The sequence below is a fragment of the Solanum dulcamara genome, chromosome 6, assembly GCF_947179165.1.
Source record: "Solanum dulcamara chromosome 6, daSolDulc1.2, whole genome shotgun sequence".
In the NCBI taxonomy this organism is placed as follows: Eukaryota; Viridiplantae; Streptophyta; class Magnoliopsida; order Solanales; family Solanaceae; genus Solanum; species Solanum dulcamara.
In genome coordinates this window covers 409514-427314 of record NC_077242.1, presented here as the reverse complement: position 1 = coordinate 427314, position 17801 = coordinate 409514, and the positions used below count along the sequence as shown (strand labels likewise).

The following is a 17801-nucleotide window of genomic DNA, read 5'->3' as shown; positions in this document are numbered from 1 at the left end:
AATCTCAAATTTGGTGTCAACTTGTCTCGAATCCAACATCAAAGCTTAAGTGTGTACTACTAAACAGACATTTCAGTTCTTGGCTAGTAGGACTTTCTCCATCCATTAACTAAATCGCTGTTGATGTTTGCATGATAAAAAAGATTTTAAGAAAATATATTCTATAGCAGAGCTCGAACTCATACCTACGATGATAAGCCTAAGCTTAAACCACTAACACTACAAAATTCATTATTTCTAAGGGTGCCATATTTAATATTTATATTTTTCTTATAAATATATATAAAAATATATATGTATATACAGATTTTCAATCTAAATCAGACGTGGCCTGACACCCCCTCCTATAAAGCCTAGATCCGCCCTTATATATATATATGGTAAGAACTGAAAAGTCTATTTAATCGCACAAAATTATGAATTAAAAAAAGGACTATATATCAACAAATTATTAATTCGAAGAATTAATATTTTCTACCCCTATATAATTTAATATTTCCCAATTTTCTATCCACATTCACAAATACAAAACAGAAAATTAATTTTGTTTTCCCCTTGTGCAAAAATTTCCCTATTTTTTTTACAAAATCCTTTGGAATTCCCATATATATAGGAAAGCAAGTGGCAACACTCCAAAGCTTTCTATCTTTCTTCATTTTCTCCTCTATCTCTCCGCGATCTTCAGTTACCAATCGTTTAACCAAAAACCCTTTCTCGAAAACCCTAGAAATCGCTACGATCTTCATAAAACCTCATTGCCCCAATTTGAATTATTCAATCGAAAAGTTCCATATATCAATTTTGATCGTTCCAAACCCTTCACAACTTTATCGATTTTATTGGATCGATTCTTGTATAGGAATCGGTCTGTTTCAACCATTTTTTCTTGTGAATTGACAATGGTTTCGTCTGTTGGTTGATATAAAGATGAAGTTAAAGCGAAGGAGGGCTGTAGAAGTGGTAAGTTTCTGATCATATATTAATTCGACGTGAATTGATTGGAAGCGCGACTACTTGGTGTTTTTTGTATGGTGCTTATAAGTTGATTTTTTTAAATATCGCGAGTTGAATTTTGTTTAATCTAACTAGACATCTGTGCTTAGAATTTTTTGATTATATGTAATAAAGCTTTATAGAATAGTTGATTGATTGCTTTCTATGTTATAAGTTTATGGTTTTCGGAGTTGAAACTGAACTTTTCAACTGGTTGGAGCCCAAGGGGTGTTTTTTTGTGCTATAGGCACCATGGTGACTGGTGTAAAGTACTGTGGTAATTGGCAGGAAGTTGATTTCTTTTTTTTATATGTGTGTGTATGTTTTAATATCTGATCGTGGAAATTGATTTTTATTTGTTTTTAATAAGGTTGATGTTTCTTAGATATGGTGAGTTGATGTTTGTTAATAATTTGCTTAATCTAACTAGACATGTCCTTAGATGGTTATATGTTATTAAGGTTTATGGAATGGGGCGAGAATATATTGAATAGATATAGATATGTCATATAGCTGACTCCAAATTTTGCTATCGAGGAGTAGTTGATTGATTGATATGTTATACGTTTATGGTTTTTCGGAGTTGAAACTGAACGTTTCAACTGGTTGGAGTCCAAGGGGTCTTCTTTTTCTCTTACTGGCACCATGATGACTGGTGTGAAGTACCTATGGTAAAATTGGCTGAAGGTTGATTTTTATGCAACTGTTTCTTTCACTGGCAAAGGGAAAAGTTTTGCCCCCATGAGATCAATCTGATGGAAACTAGTACCCCAGCGAATAAAAGCTAGTCTGGTTTTGTTAGTGTATCTTCTAGTAAACCAAGGAATATTTAAAATATTTTCTCTTAGGCATTCATCCCCGATTCTCGCATGGCGGTTAATCACGTTTTATATGCACATTTAGTAATTTGAACAACATTCCCTTTTCTTTTCAAATCACAGCAAGTCTCAAGTTCTGATTGGTGCGATTGCTTATAAGATTTTAGATATCTGCATTTTGAACTTCCAAAATGAGACCAACAATTTACTAATCACAGAAGTTGCATAGTCAAGGTTGTCAGGCTGATCTGTGGAATTTTGGACTTAACATCCTACAATCTTTTTTTATTTGTAGTTTCCAAGATATCTTTTTATTGGTGTTTACTCATTAATGTACCTCAGCCTGGATTCATTTATCAAAGTTCAAAAGTTTAGTTGAGTAATTTAGGGAAAGATATCCTCTTGAAGCACAATATTTCATGGTTGGTTTTGTGATGCTTGTTTGAAAAGGTGCCAGCGTTATGTTTAACATATACTACTGCTTAAAAGAAATTAATGTGCACTGATCACATTTGTTTTCGCCTTTCCTTTTTCAGCCTCCAAAGATCCGATCATTTATTAGTAGTGTCACTGCTACTCCATTAGAGAATATAGAAGAACCCCTGAAAAGTTTTGTTTGGGAGTTTGATAAGGTACGTATACAGATTTCATGTTGATGATATTATACTATTCCCCCGTTTTGCATGTCTTCTCCTTTCTTAATTTATTTTCCCTTTTCTTATTCTTGTGTATGCAGGGAGATTTTTATCATTGGGTTGATCTCTTTAATCACTTTGATACATTTTTTGAGAAATACATTAAGTCTAGGAAGGATTTGCAATTTGATGACCACTTTTTGGAATCTGATCCTCAATTCCCAAGGGAAGCTGTCCTCCAGGTCCTTCGTGTTATAAGGATAATATTGGAGAACTGCACAAATAAGCATTTCTATAGTTCATATGAGGTACTGAAGATACCTAAAGCGACTCTTTTCGTTTTGTTGCTCCTGATTTTAATCTGGAAAGAGAGTATATGTATTGGCATATATAATTAGCTGTCTGTGTGTCTGCATGTTGCCCTGTTCTTTGTTATTCGAAGTTAGTGTGCTGCCTTAGCTCCATGGTTATTTGTTTTTAACTGGTAGGGACCCTTGGCATAAAGGAATTTATTCTGTAATGTTCAAGAGACGGCCCTAAAAAATGTAAATAGAAAAAAGGGCTATCAATTCTGAGAAGTGTTGGATTGTTCTTCTTGCAAAGCTTGATTACTATTGAATCATTATTTTCTCCTCTAGTGTTAAATGCTCAGCATTATTCTAATGTCATAAAGGAATTTACAATTTGTAAATAAAATAAATATTTGGTACTCCAATTTCATTGTTGAAATGAAACAAGGCGGGTTAGAGGAGGATGCTTTTGGAGAATACCAAATGTGGAGTCTCTAGGCTCTTTCACAATGATAGCAAATATGTGATTTTGGTAAAATAAAAAATGGAGTTACATCATGCAATGGGCGTAATACAAGGATATAAGCTGTGAAATTTAAAATCATTTAACTTATCATAAAATAAGCTCTGAAGTTTATAGACATTAGCAAGCCAATTTGTTTCTTGTAGTCATCAATTGGAATAAACTACAGAAGGTAATGTTTCCTGGCTCTATTTCCTTGGGAAGTGCATGCCTTGTTGTATTCTGGTTTCTGTTTGAGGACAGATTTGTATCAGATGTATCTTTCCTATCTTCAGATTTGTGGAGTTATTACCAGTGTCTTTTCCTTAATACGTACCATGTGAACATTGGATGCTAAGGTAAGGGGTTGTTAAGCTTTTCATCTTATGCTTAGAAAAGTAAAGTGGATTTACATGGGTCAGACGTGGCACATATTGGGGTGGTGTTGTCGATGAACTTATATGCCTTAAGGGGGGGATAATTAAGTTCAGTTTCTGAACTGATTTTAAGATGTAGGAAGTGCCTATGTACTCTGAATAGAATAATGTATATTAATATCTTAAATCTCTTTCCGTCTCTATCTTTGCTCTTGATCTGCTACAACAATGTAGTTCTTCTCAATAAATATCCACAACGCACATTACAAAATTTTATATTGTTTTGAATTTGAATTTTTGTTCTTTTTTTTTCTCTTGGTGGTGCAGCATCACTTGTCAGCATTGCTTGCTTCCACCGATGCGGATGTGGTTGAGGCGTGTTTGCAAACTTTGGCTGCCTTTTTGAAGAAAACAATTGGGAAATATGTCATTAGAGATGCTTCTCTTAATTCAAAGCTGTTCGCTCTTGCACAGGGTTGGGGAGGAAAAGAAGAAGGCCTTGGGTTAATTGCGTGTGCTCTGCAGGACAGCTCTGATACAAGTGCTAATGAGTTAGGTCACACCTTACATTTTGAATTCTATGCTACTGAATCTTCAGATGAGCCCACTGCTCCCATTGGTTTACAGATCATCCATTTGCCTGACATTGACAACAGAAAAGAGTCAGATCTTGAACTTTTGAACAATTTAGTCTTGCAGTACAAGGTTCCTCCTAGTTTGAGGTTTCCTCTTTTGACAAGATTACGTTATGCTAGGGCATTCAGTTCCCCAGCTTCTCGACAGCAGTACACTTGCATACGCCTCTATGCATTTATAGTTCTTGTTCAAGCATGCAGTGATTCAGATGATTTGGTTTCATTCTTCAACAGTGAACCGGAGTTCATTAATGAGTTGGTTACTTTATTGAGCTACGAAGATGTGATTCCTGAGAAGATTAGAATTTTGGGTCTTGTTTCCTTGGTTGCTCTCTGTCAAGATCGGTCACGCCAGCCAAGTGTGTTGACAGCTGTAACATCTGGGGGGCATCGTGGTATTCTTTCCAGCCTTATGCAAAAGGCCATTGATTCCATTGATAGCAACTCCTCAAGATGGTCTGTTCTTTTTGCTGAGGCTTTGTTATCTCTTGTTACCATTTTGGTTTCATCTTCATCTGGGTGCTCAGCCATGCGAGAAGCAGGGTTCATCCCTACTCTTCTACCGCTACTTAAAGATACGGATCCTCAACACTTGCATTTAGTTAGCATGGCTGTTCATGTTCTAGAGGCATTCATGGATTATAGTAATCCAGCTGCTGCGCTATTCAGAGATTTGGGAGGTCTGGATGACACCATAGCACGCCTTAATGTGGAGGTTTCTCGTGTTGAAAATGGTGTAAAGCTGCCAACTGCTAGTAGTGATCTCGAAAGTTCTGACTTTAATAGTTCGCAGATTGTTGCTGGTACTTCTTCTGAGCTAGACAGCATGCAGGCTCTTTATTCTGATGTGTTGGTTGCTTATCATCGGCGATTACTGATGAAAGCTTTACTACGTGCCATATCTTTGGGAACCTATGCTCCTGGAACCACTGCTCGTATTTATGGTTCAGAGGAAAGTTTGTTGCCTCAATGCTTGAGCATAATCTTCAGAAGAGCTAAGGATTTTGGTGGAGGAGTGTTTCATCTTGCGGCAACTGTGATGAGTGATCTTATTCACAAAGATCCCACCTGCTTCCCTGTATTGGAAGCAGCTGGTCTTCCTTCTGCCTTCATTGATGCCATTATGGATGGGGTTGTTTGCTCTGCAGAAGCTATCACTTGCATACCTCAATGTTTAGATGCGCTGTGCTTGAATAACAATGGTCTTCAGGCTGTGAAAGATCGCAATGCTTTGAGGTGTTTCGTAAAAATATTCACTTCAAAAACATATGTCAGAGCCCTTAGTGGAGATACCACTGGATCTTTGTCTAGTGGCCTGGATGAACTAATGCGGCACACCTCATCGTTGCGCGGACCTGGAGTGGAAACTATGATTGAGATTTTGAAGGAGATTGCAAAACTTGGATCTGTTCCAGAAGCTATTTCACCCTCAGCTGACAGTTCTAGTTCTTCTAATCCTGTTCCAATGGAAACAGAAGGTGAGGATAGGGGTGTGGTTTTGCCTGAGCAAGACTCACAAAAGGCTAAAAGTTCGGAGCATGTCGAACCATCTTCTGATTCTTTGGTACCAAACATAGAGTCTTTTCTTCCTGAATGTATAAGCAACGCTGCTCGTCTGCTTGAAACAATTCTTCAGAATTCTGATACATGCCGTATTTTTGTTGAGAAAAAAGGAATTGAAGCTGTTCTGCAGCTGTTCACTTTGCCTGCCTTGCCACTTTCTGTTTCTATGGGTCAGACCTTATCTGTTGCATTTAAGAATTTCTCTCCACAACATTCTGCTTCTCTTGCTCGTGCAGTCTGTTTGTTTTTAAGAGATCATCTGAAGGTAACAAATGAACTTATAGTTCAATTTCAAGGATCTCAGCTTGTAAAGGTGGACTCTGCTAAGAGGATAACTGTGTTGAAGAACCTTTCAAGTCTTGAAGGTATTTTATCTCTCTCCAATTCTTTGTTGAAGGGAAGTACTACTGTGGTTTCTGAGTTAGGAACTGCAGATGCTGATGTCTTAAAGGATCTTGGGAGAGCATATAAGGAAGTACTTTGGCAAATCTCCTTGTGTTGTGATTCTAAGGTGGATGAGAAACAGAACGTAGAAGTAGAGCCTCAAAATGTAGAAGCAGGTTCTTCCAATATAGGAGGTAGAGACAGTGATGAGGAGACTAATATTCCCTCAGTTAGATACATGAATCCTGTTTCTATCAGAAATAGTTCTCACTCTCAATGGGGGGTAGAACGTGAGTTTTTTTCTGTAATTCGTTCTAGTGAAGGTTTATTTCGTCGTAGTAGGCATGGGTTAGCACGAATTCGTGGTGGAAGGACCAGTAGGCATTTGGAAAGTTTACAAGCTGATTCTGAAGTTGCTCCCAGTGTTGTGGAGAGTACGATCCAGGAGGTGAAGAAAAAACCTCCCAGTGTTCTGGTTTTAGATAATCTGAACAAGGTTGCTTCCAGCATGCGTTCTTTCTTTATGGCTCTTGTTAAAGGATTTACTTCTCCAAATCGTCGGAGAAATGAAACAGGATCTCTAAGTTCAGCTTCAAAGAGCATAGGAACCTCCTTAGCCAAAGTTTTCCTCGAGGCTCTTGGTTTCTCAGGATATCCAGATGCTGCTGCGCTTGATATACCACCTTCTGTCAAGTGTCGATATCTTGGTAAGGTTGTGGATGATATGTTGACCCTAACATTTGATGCCAGGCGGCGTACCTGTTATGTGTCCATGATTAACAATTTCTATACCCAAGGAACCTATAAGGAGCTTCTAACAACATTTGAAGCAACCAGTCAGTTGTTGTGGACACTTCCGTATTCTGTGCTGACATCTGGAATGGTTCCTGAAAATAGCGGTGAGGAAAACAAGTTATCTCACAGTTCGTGGCTTCTTGGTACTCTGCAGAGTTATTGCCGTTTGCTTGAATATTTTGTCAATTCGGCTTTGCTGTTGTCTCCAACCTCAACCTCCCAAGCGCAACTCCTTGTTCAGCCAGTTGCTGTCGGTTTGTCTATTGGGTTGTTTCCTGTTCCAAGAGACCCCGAAGTGTTTGTCCGTATGCTGCAGTCTCAGGTTCTAGATGTTATACTTCCTATTTGGAACCATCAGATGTTCCCCAGTTGTAATCCAAGGTTTATTAATTCTATTATTATGCTTATAACTTACATCTACTGTGGTGTTGGGGATGTGAAACGAAATCGCAGTGGGTCATCAAGTTCTGCAAACCCACGTGCAATGGCTCCTCCACCTGATGAGACTACTATTTCTACCATTGTTGAGATGGGCTTTTCAAGAGTAAGAGCTGAGGAGGCATTAAGACGAGTTGAAACGAACAGTGTGGAGATGGCTATGGAGTGGTTGTTTAGTCATGCTGAAGATCCTGCTCAAGAAGATGATGAGTTGGCTCGTGCGCTAGCCTTGTCACTTGGGAATTCATCAGAGCCTTCCAAAGCCGACAGCATTGATAAATCGGTGGAGGTTCTATCTGAAGAACAACAAACTAAGCCACCACCTGTTGAAGATGTCCTTGCTGCAACAATCAAGCTGTTTCAGAGCGCTGACTCAATGGCTTTTCCATTAATGGATTTACTTGTGACTCTTTGCAATCGGAACAAAGGAGAAGATCGTGCAAAAGTGATTTCATATCTGATTCACCAGTTGAAAGATTGCCAGCTGGAATTTTCCAGGGACACTGGTGCCTTATCTATGATAACACATACTTTAGCATTGCTTCTCTCTGAAGATGAAAATATACGGGAAATTGCGGCAAAGAATGATATTGTCTCTGTAGTACTTGAAATATTGATGAAGTTCAAGGATAGAGCTGAAAATGAGATTATGGTTCCTAGATGCATCAGTGCACTGCTGCTAATCTTATTTAATCTGTTGCAAACTAGGCCTAAGATCTCCAGTGATGACACTGAAAGAGTCATAGCTGCATCTTTACCAGAATCTTTAGAAGAGCATTTCCCATCCCAAGTTCCTGAAGCAGTTATTGAGAAGAAGTCAACTCTAGTCTCCGAGGATGATGAATCTTCCATTGGTTTTGAGAAAATATTTGGGAAACCTACCGGTTATTTGAGTGTAGAGGACAGTCGTAAGGTGCTTGATTTTGCTTGTGACTTGGTTAAACAACGTGCACCAGCCATGGTCATGCAGGCTGCTCTACAGCTGTGTGCACGCTTGACAAAAACATATGTTCTTGCCATTCAGTTTCTTGAAAATGGAGGAATGACTTCTCTTTTTGATCTCCCAAGATCTTGTTACTTCCCTGGATATGACACCTTGGCATCAGCCATTGTTAGACATCTTCTTGAAGACCCTCAGACCCTGCAAACAGCCATGGAGATGGAGATACGTCAGACCCTTGGTGGAAGTCGTCATGCTGGTCGTACTTCTGTTGAAACATTTTTAACATCAATGGCCCCTGTGATATGTCGAGACCCTGGAGTCTTCATGAAAGCTGCAGGTGCGGTTTGCCAGCTCGAATCATCTGGAGGGAGATCTATCATTGTCTTATCAAAAGAGAAAGACAAGGAGAGAGAGAAAGAGAAAGGCAAAACATCTGTCGAGTTTGGAGCTTCTAACGAGTGTGTGCGAATTTCTGATAATAAAGCCCATGATGGATCAGGAAAGTGTTCTAAAAGCCACAAAAAGATCCCTGCAAATATTTCTCAGGTAATTGATCATCTTCTTGAAATAGTAGCAGCATTTCCTACACAGGGATTGGCAGAAGATTGCGTGGGGAACGCCTGTGCTATGGAGGTTGATGAGCCCATAGTCAGAGTAAAGGGGAAATCAAAGGTTGATGAGGTACGGGAGGTTCAGTCTGACAGTGTATCAGAGAAATCAGCAGGGCTTGCTAAAGTTACTTTTGTACTCAAATTATTGAGTGACATTCTTATGATGTATGTACATGCTCTTGGGGTTATCCTGCGAAGGGATCTGGAGATGTGTCAACTACGGGGACCCCATCAGCCAGAGAATCCTGGTCATGGCGGTATTATCCATCATGTGTTGCAACGGCTTCTTCCCCTTTCAATCGATAAAGCTGCAGGACCTGATGAATGGAGAGACAAGCTGTCTGAAAAAGCTTCATGGTTTCTGGTAGTTTTGTCAGGCAGATCTAGTGAAGGTCGTAGGAGGGTTATTAATGAACTTGTAAAAGCCTTGTCTTCATTTGTGAAGTCTGAAAGCAACTCTTCCGGTAGCAGTTTATTGCCTGATAAGAAGGTTCTTGCTTTTGTTGATTTGGCAAACTCCATTTTGTCCAAGAACTCATCCTCAGGCGACCTACCCGGTTCTGGTTGTTCTCCAGAAATAGCCAAGAGCATGATAGATGGAGGATTGGTCCAGTCCTTATCTGGTGTCCTTCAAGCAATTGATTTGGATCACCCTGATGCTCCAAAAGTTGTGAATCTGATTCTTAAAACATTGGAAAGCCTAACAAGGGCTGCCAATGCTAGCGAGCAACTTTTTAAAACTGATTCTGTGAACAAGAAAAAGACAACGGCCCTTAATGGTAGGTCGGATAATCAGGTGAGTACAACATCAGCCTTTTTACATGTAGAGACCAGTGGAAATGGAAACGGCCAGCAGGAGGTTCCTAATTCAAACGCAGGGCAACTGCCAGCTAGTGCTTCCGAGAATCACAGCAATGAGAATGCGACTACAGAGCCATCCATGGAGCAAGAAATGAGAGCTGAGCAAGAAGAAGCAAATGCAGGCAATCCTCCTCTGGAGCTTGGATTGGATTACATGCGTGATGAGATGGAAGACAATGGTGTTTTGAACGAGACAGAGCAAATTGGCATGGGTTTCCACGTTGAGAATAGGGCACATCATGAAATGGGTGAGGAAGATGATGATATGGGAGATGACGGTGAGGATGAGGAGGATGATGATGAGGGTGAGGATGAGGATGAAGATATAGCTGAAGATGGCACTGGCTTGATGTCTCTGGCTGATACAGATGGGGAAGAGCATGATGATGCTGGCCTGGGAGGTGAATACAATGATGACATGGTTGATGAAGAGGATGATGAGTTTCATGAAAATCGAGTTATTGAGGTTAGGTGGAGGGAAGCCCTTGATGGCCTTGACCATTTACAAGTTTTAGGGCAACCTGGAACAAGTGGTAACCTTATTAATGTTGGAGGTGAGACAATTGAAGGGTGGAATGTTGATGACCTCTTTGGTCTTCGCAGGACCTTCGGCTTTGAGCGCCGTCGCCAAACAACTAGAAATTCCTTGGAACAATCTGTTACTGAAGTTACTGGTCTGCAACATCCTCTCCTCTTGAGGCCATCACAGTCTGGTGACTCTGCTCCTGTCTGGACTTCTCTTGGGAACTCATCTAGAGATTCAGAAGTCTTATCTGCTCGTAGGCTGGATGTAGCTCGTTTCTACACTTTTGATTCTCCAGTACTCCCATTTGATAGTGCGCCGTCTAGCCTTTTCAGTGACAGACTCAGTGGTGCAGCACTCCCACCTTTGGATGACTTTTCTGTTGGTTTGGAATCTCTACACGTTCCAGGCCGGAGGCCTGGTGATGGTAGGTGGACTGATGATGGTCAGCCCCAAGCAGGTGGTCAGTCTGCTGCTATTGCCCAGATGGTGGAGGAGCAATTCATTTGTCAACTAAGCAGAATTGCTCCAGCTACTAATCCTCCTGTTGGATTACTGGAAAGAGAGCAGGACATACCTGTAGTTGGTGAGAGTCAACAGCAGATGGAGGGTGATAGCACTTCTGGTCAACAAAATAATGATCGCCATAACAATAGTGGGCATGAATCTAATCAACCAGTTGAAGTTCAGTCTTGTGAAAGGGAACACAATCTGGAGGTGGTTGCTGATCAGGTAGGTGAATTCCCAGAAGCTGTCGATCCTATGGAAAATGTACTATTGGGCAGGTCAAACAATGGTCATGGAAGCATGGTGATTGGAGAAGGAAATGCAAATCCAAGTGATAACATAGAGGGAACTGCAGGTTATGCTGTGTCATCTACTCAAGGTGAAGGCATTGTGATGCATGATAGGACTGCTGATGGGGATGTACACATATGCAATGCGACCTCGACTGATGTAGGCGATGACATAACCACTGTAACAGACAGTCGTGCAACTGATGAGCCACTGTTAATATCTGGGGAAGCAATGTTGGATTCCAGTGCTCATCATGTTTCTGTAGTTCAGGAGGATACAGATATTCACATGCACGGTGCAGAAACAGAAAGGGCGAGTGACCAACCATTACCTATTCTGCCTGAGGATCCATCAGTGACTCAGAACCTTCAGGAAGTTCAAGATGCTAGTCAAACTGATGAAACTAGTTTGAATAATGAGGCTTCTACTGCAAACGCTATTGATCCAACCTTTCTGGAGGCACTTCCTGAAGATCTTCGGGCAGAGGTTCTTGCATCGCAGCAGGCTCAGGCTCAACCTCCAACTTATACAGCACCGACAGCTGAAGATATTGATCCAGAGTTTTTAGCTGCTCTCCCTCCGGATATTCAAGCAGAAGTTCTTGCCCAACAACGTGCTCAAAGAGTCGTACAGCAGGCTGAAGGTCAGCCTGTGGAAATGGATAATGCTTCAATCATAGCCACATTTCCAGCTGACCTGCGTGAAGAGGTCTGTACCTAGAGTGTTTTTGTTTTCCGCCCGTTCCTCTGAATGTTTTGACATTTTGTTTATGCTTTTTTTTGGGTGTTTGTCAGGTTCTGTTAACATCATCAGAAGCTGTTTTGTCAGCATTGCCATCTCCATTACTCGCTGAAGCACAAATGCTTCGGGACAGAGCTATGAGTCATTACCAAGCACGCAGCTTGTTTGGAGGCAGCCACAGACTTCATGGTCGTAGAAATGGTCTGGGATTTGACAGACCGACAGTTATGGACAGGGGTGTGGGTGTTACAATCGGCCGGAGGGCTTCATCCTCTTTTTCAGAGAGTTTGAAGTTGAAGGAACTTGAAGGCGAGCCACTTTTAGATGCTAATGGCTTGAAAGCATTGATCCGCCTCTTGCGATTAGCACAGGTACATTGCTTCACATCAATCGAGCAAGCAGCTTTGAAATAAAAATGCTTCTATCATCAGACAATAGGCTTACTTCTGTAGATTTGTAGTTGATGTTGTAATATTTTGGTTGTTATAGTTTACGATGTGTGCTCAACAAATTGAACTGAGACACTCGATTTTTGTTTTCAGCCTCTTGGGAAAGGTCTGTTGCAAAGACTCTTGTTGAATTTGTCTGCTCATAGCAGTACAAGAGCAGTTCTAGTCCATCTTCTTCTTGAAGCTATCAAACCTGAGACTGGAGGGGCTGTTGGTGGTTTAACAACCATTAACTCACAGAGACTTTATGGCTGTCAGTCGAATATTGTTTATGGACGATCACAACTATTTGATGGTAGCTGTCTCTTCTTAAGTGACATTGTAGGTCTCTGTTTACATATGGTCTGCTAACCATTTAAGTCATTTCCCAGGACTTCCTCCACTGGTATTGCGGCGGATTCTGGAGATCTTAACTTACCTTGCTACCAACCACTCTGCAGTTTCCAGTCTTCTTTTCTGCTTTGATCTCTCGCTTATTCCAGAGTGGTCAGATGTGAAGTATTTGGAAACCAAGAGGGTTAAAGGCAAGGAGAAAATTGTTGGAGGAGATTCCTCAAATCCTTCTAGAAGCTCTAACAAGAGGGATATTCCATTGATTTTGTTTCTCAAGCTCTTGAACCAACCACTTTTTTTGCACAGCATAGCACATCTTGAACAGGTAGGTTGTGGTCAATGCTACTGAAATATTTAGGTCTATGGAGATAGTTAATTCAGATACATTTGTTGTTTCCTTGCATGTACTGTGTAGGTCATGGGACTCCTTCAAGTAGTTGTCTATACTGCAGCTTCCAAGATGGAGTGCCAATCTCATTCTGAAGAAACAGCAGACCGTTCTCATAATGTAACAGTAGAGGGTTCTAATAACCCTGATGGCAATGAAACTACGAGTGATATACAGAAAGATCCCGGGTTGCCAGACATAAAGTCCCCTCAAGATGATAGTGGCACTGGTTCTGCCAACCCTGCATCTGATGCCAATGGAAGCCCAAATATTCGTGACATCTTCTTGCAGCTGCCACAGTCTGATTTGCACAATCTTTGCTGTCTTCTTGGTCATGAAGGGTATCTTTCTATTTAAATTTCTGTACCTTGATTTGCCTAAATATTCTATGTTTCTATCTGTTTGTGATTTGAGATCTTTCATTTCCGGTTCCTTGATTTCCCATTTTGGTTTGTCTTTCCTCTTCACTTATGAAAGATAAATGTTGTGTTGCAACTATTTGACCTCTAGTGTATATCTTTTAGGCTCTCAGATAAAGTTTACATGCTTGCGGGTGAGGTGTTGAAGAAGCTAGCCTCAGTTGCTTCTCCCCATCGGAAGTTCTTCATTTCCGAACTTTCAGAGTTGACTCAAAGGCTGAGCAAGTCAGCTGTGGAAGAGCTTATCACACTTAAGAATACACACATGCTGGGATTGAGTGCTGGATCTATGGCTGGAGCTGCAGTCCTTCGTGTACTACAAACTCTTAGTTCACTAAGTACAGCTTGTGCTGATGGCAATACAGACACATCTATGGAGGAAGAACATGATGAGCATAACATCATGTGGAAGTTAAATGTTGCGCTAGAACCTTTGTGGGAGGGGCTGAGTGAATGCATAGGCACCATGGAGTTAGAGCTCACACAGAGCACCACTTCTTCAGATATGTCAAGTACTAACACCGGGGAGCATATACATGAAGCTGGTGCTTCATCTGTATCTTCTCCATTGCCCCCTGGAACTCAGCGTCTGTTACCTTTTATTGAGGCTTTCTTTGTTCTGTGTGAGAAGCTTCAGGCAAACATATCTATTATGCAGCAAGATCATATCAATGCAACTGCAAGAGAAGTGAAAGAATTAGCTGGTACTTCAATCAAGTTGTCCTCCAAGTCTCTTGGGGATTCACATAAAAGAGTAGATGGTGCTGTAACATTTGTAAGATTTGCGGAAAAGCATCGGCGCTTGCTTAATGCTTTTGTCAGGCAGAACCCTGGCTTACTGGAGAAATCACTTTGTGTGATGCTGAAAGCCCCACGGCTCATTGATTTTGACAATAAAAGAGCTTATTTTCGCTCCAGAATAAGGCAGCAGCATGAACAGCACCTCTCAGGTCCTCTGCGAATTAGTGTTCGGCGGGCTTATGTGTTGGAGGATTCTTATAATCAGTTGCGTATGCGACCCAATCAAGACCTGAAAGGACGGTTAAATGTTCATTTTCAAGGTGAAGAGGGTATTGATGCTGGTGGTTTGACAAGAGAGTGGTATCAATTGCTATCAAGGGTCATATTTGACAAAGGAGCCTTGCTGTTTACGACCGTTGGGAACAATGCAACTTTCCAACCCAACCCGAATTCTGTTTATCAAACTGAACATCTCTCATACTTCAAATTTGTAGGCCGTGTGGTAGGACTTCTGGAACTCTTTTTAAAATCCAAGCCATGACTTTATCCTTATTTCACATCTTAATCTCAAGCGTTTGATGTGATACTCTTTATAGGTTGCCAAAGCACTATTTGATGGGCAGTTGCTGGATGTTCATTTTACCCGATCATTCTACAAACATATCCTTGGTGTAAAGGTCACATATCATGATATAGAGGCTGTCGATCCTGATTACTATAAGAACTTGAAATGGATGCTGGAGGTAAGATTTATAAACATGCAGTAATTTCTAACTGATCTACAATTTCATCTATGGAACTTCTGATGGTTTCTTGGTTTCCTGTACCAGAATGATGTGAGTGATATACCAGATTTGACTTTTAGCATGGACGCAGATGAGGAAAAACTCATTCTCTATGAGAAAACAGAGGTTAGTATGCATAAATTTTTGACCCCCCCCCCCCCCCCCCCGCCCCCCCCAAAAAAAACAAAAAAAACATAATGAGCAAGTCAGTTATTGTTCAGGTGATACCTAAAGTAATTTTTTTTTATCTTGCATGATCAAGGTTACTGATTATGAGCTTAAAGCTGGAGGAAGAAATATAAGGGTCACTGAAGAGACAAAGCACGAGTATGTTGATCTCGTTGCTGATCATATTCTGACAAATGCTATTCGCCCTCAAATAAATGCATTCCTTGAAGGTTTCAATGAATTGGTACCACGTGAACTTATCTCCATTTTCAATGATAAAGAGCTTGAACTTTTGATAAGTGGTCTACCAGAAATTGATAGTAAGTGGACATGCTTCTCCACCATTGCTCTGTATGCATCATATTTGTTTCCTATAGAACTTCTTATAATGATTCTGTATGCAGTGGAAGATCTGAAGGCCAACACTGAATATACTGGATATACAGCAGCATCTACTGCTGTTCAGTGGTTTTGGGAGGTTGTTAAAGGTTTTAGCAAGGAAGACATGGCAAGATTTCTTCAATTTGTGACCGGCACATCCAAGGTTAGTAGATATCATTGTATCAACAGAGGTTTTTTGTCACATATAGAATCTGCTAAGTGGTGATATGATTTGTTTCTATTGATGTGGAATTCTTCCTCCTTTCCCACCATAGTAAAGGTCAATTTTGTACGGAAGTCTGTTCTCCTTGAGAAAAGAAACTCTTTTCTTTGCAAACCAAATATCCAAGTGCTCAAAATTCTGTTACATGTGTTGCTGAATTCTGGTAATTTGTGATTGCAGATTGATGTTTATTTCCCCAGTATATCTACTGTTCTATCTATAAAAAAAGCCCCTACTTTCCCCTTTTGTTTGGTGGTTCAGGGTTCTGTAAGCCCTTTTGAATGTTTTACAGAGTGCATGCACATTCCCCCGTAAATGTCTGGATTTCTTCGTTGGGATTAATTGTGGGTGCTGTTGTCCTTAGGTTCCTTTGGAGGGTTTCAAGGCATTGCAAGGGATTTCTGGCCCTCAGAGATTTCAGATTCACAAAGCTTATGGAGCTCCTGAGAGGCTTCCATCTGCACATACCTGGTCGGTACTTGTATATCAGACTTATTATAGGCTTATTAGTAGTTCACTCATAATTAAGTAGATGCCATCTGGGTGGTAGTTTATAGCAAAGCTTTGGTGGCCCCTTACAGACATTTGTCTTTTCCTTCCAGCTTCAACCAACTTGACCTTCCGGAGTATACTTCCAAGGAACAGCTTCAAGAACGTTTGCTTTTGGCTATCCATGAGGCTAGTGAAGGATTTGGGTTTGGTTGAGACAAGCTTCCCTTGTGCAGCTTTCCTGAAAATTGCATATATTTGATCACCCTTTGATTGCCATGTAAATGTAAGTATGTCCTCTTTTCATTTTTCTTCTTTTGTTTGGCTGTCTTGGGGTGTTTGTCTTTGCTTTATATTGGAACTGCTAAGTTGGTAACCACTCACTTGTTCACTGCTTTGTCAAGTGATGAGAATTCTGTTCTTTGATCTGTCGAAATTTGTTTCCTTCACCTTGTTCAGATGAGGTTGTTAGAAAGTTTCTTCGAGTACCATTAGTTCTGTCTATTTGTTGAGTGCTTTAAGCTTGCTACTTGATGGCATATGATTTTCACTTTTGTGGGGTGTCTGCAGATTCCTGTAGATGTCCTATGATAAGCATGCCTTCTAATATGTTGATTGACGGAAATATATGTGATTTTGGTTTCTACATGTGCTCAAATATCTGCACGTTAACGTCTAAAAGTGCTTGTGTGCCTTGACCATCTGTTTTCTCATTGTCTACTTTTCCTAGTTGGGTTGTGTTCTAGTTGCTCTCCTGTCCTTGTGCTACCCCACTAAAGTTGTAATCAAACATATAATTACTGAACCATTGTCATGCATACCTAATTTACATTGAACTGGACGATTCCAGTTGTCAAGTTAAGACTTAATAGGTTTTCTGCTTAGTTGATTTACTGGTCAATTAACTCGAATTCAGCAAAGAAAAATGAAGACGATCCTCTCTTTGTCTCGTGCAGACTGGCTGATCGACATCAACTGCACAACATAGATTTGGAGTGGTATTGCTTACAGATTTGAGTCCATACACAGCCTGCCTCAAGGATGACTGGGTAATTTGCCACACTACTCCGGTCATGTACATGGCAGTTTAGTATCTTGAGGTAGTGAGTTGCATTATGAGTGATGATCTCTTGCACAGTGGCGAGGAGCTCTGTTATTTTGTTGTACCTTCCATTGCAACAGATTAAGAAGACACTCCTATGGCCTCAATATTATCCCCGTGTAGATAAGTCGTTCTCTTTTTGGCAGGGGTTTAGTGTAGGAGGTCTACATTTATTTTGGGAAATGGGTAGGTGCTAATTCTTTCATGCTTTAGAATTTAATTAGTTACCCATGGTTACTGATTGGCATCAGATCAACTATTAAATCAGCTTATAATGCTATATTTGATGTGGCATTTTTATTTTGGAAATGGCGAACATGGTCGCCCTTTTTAAGTTTTTAATCCTGGCATTATTTATTTCTCCTATTTGATTAGAATTGATGTGACAGCTACTGTGCAACATGAAATCTGTGGAC

At 40.5% G+C, this 17801-nt stretch overlaps 1 protein-coding gene across 1 annotated transcript; it reads left to right on the top strand.

Annotated features, from left to right (window-relative positions):
* The first annotated feature begins 630 nt into the window (after positions 1-630).
* Positions 631-17727, top strand: LOC129893192 (E3 ubiquitin-protein ligase UPL1-like). Its single transcript, XM_055968680.1, has 16 exons — positions 631-960; positions 2348-2443; positions 2548-2754; positions 3943-11874; positions 11961-12278; positions 12450-12651; positions 12728-13014; positions 13105-13418; positions 13602-14739; positions 14834-14980; positions 15068-15148; positions 15285-15510; positions 15595-15734; positions 16159-16265; positions 16397-16569; positions 17240-17727. The coding sequence occupies exons 1-15, from the start codon at positions 928-930 to the stop codon at positions 16497-16499; spliced, it is 11331 nt and encodes a 3776-aa protein (XP_055824655.1). The 5' UTR covers positions 631-927; the 3' UTR covers positions 16500-16569; positions 17240-17727.
* The last annotated feature ends 74 nt before the right edge of the window (positions 17728-17801 follow it).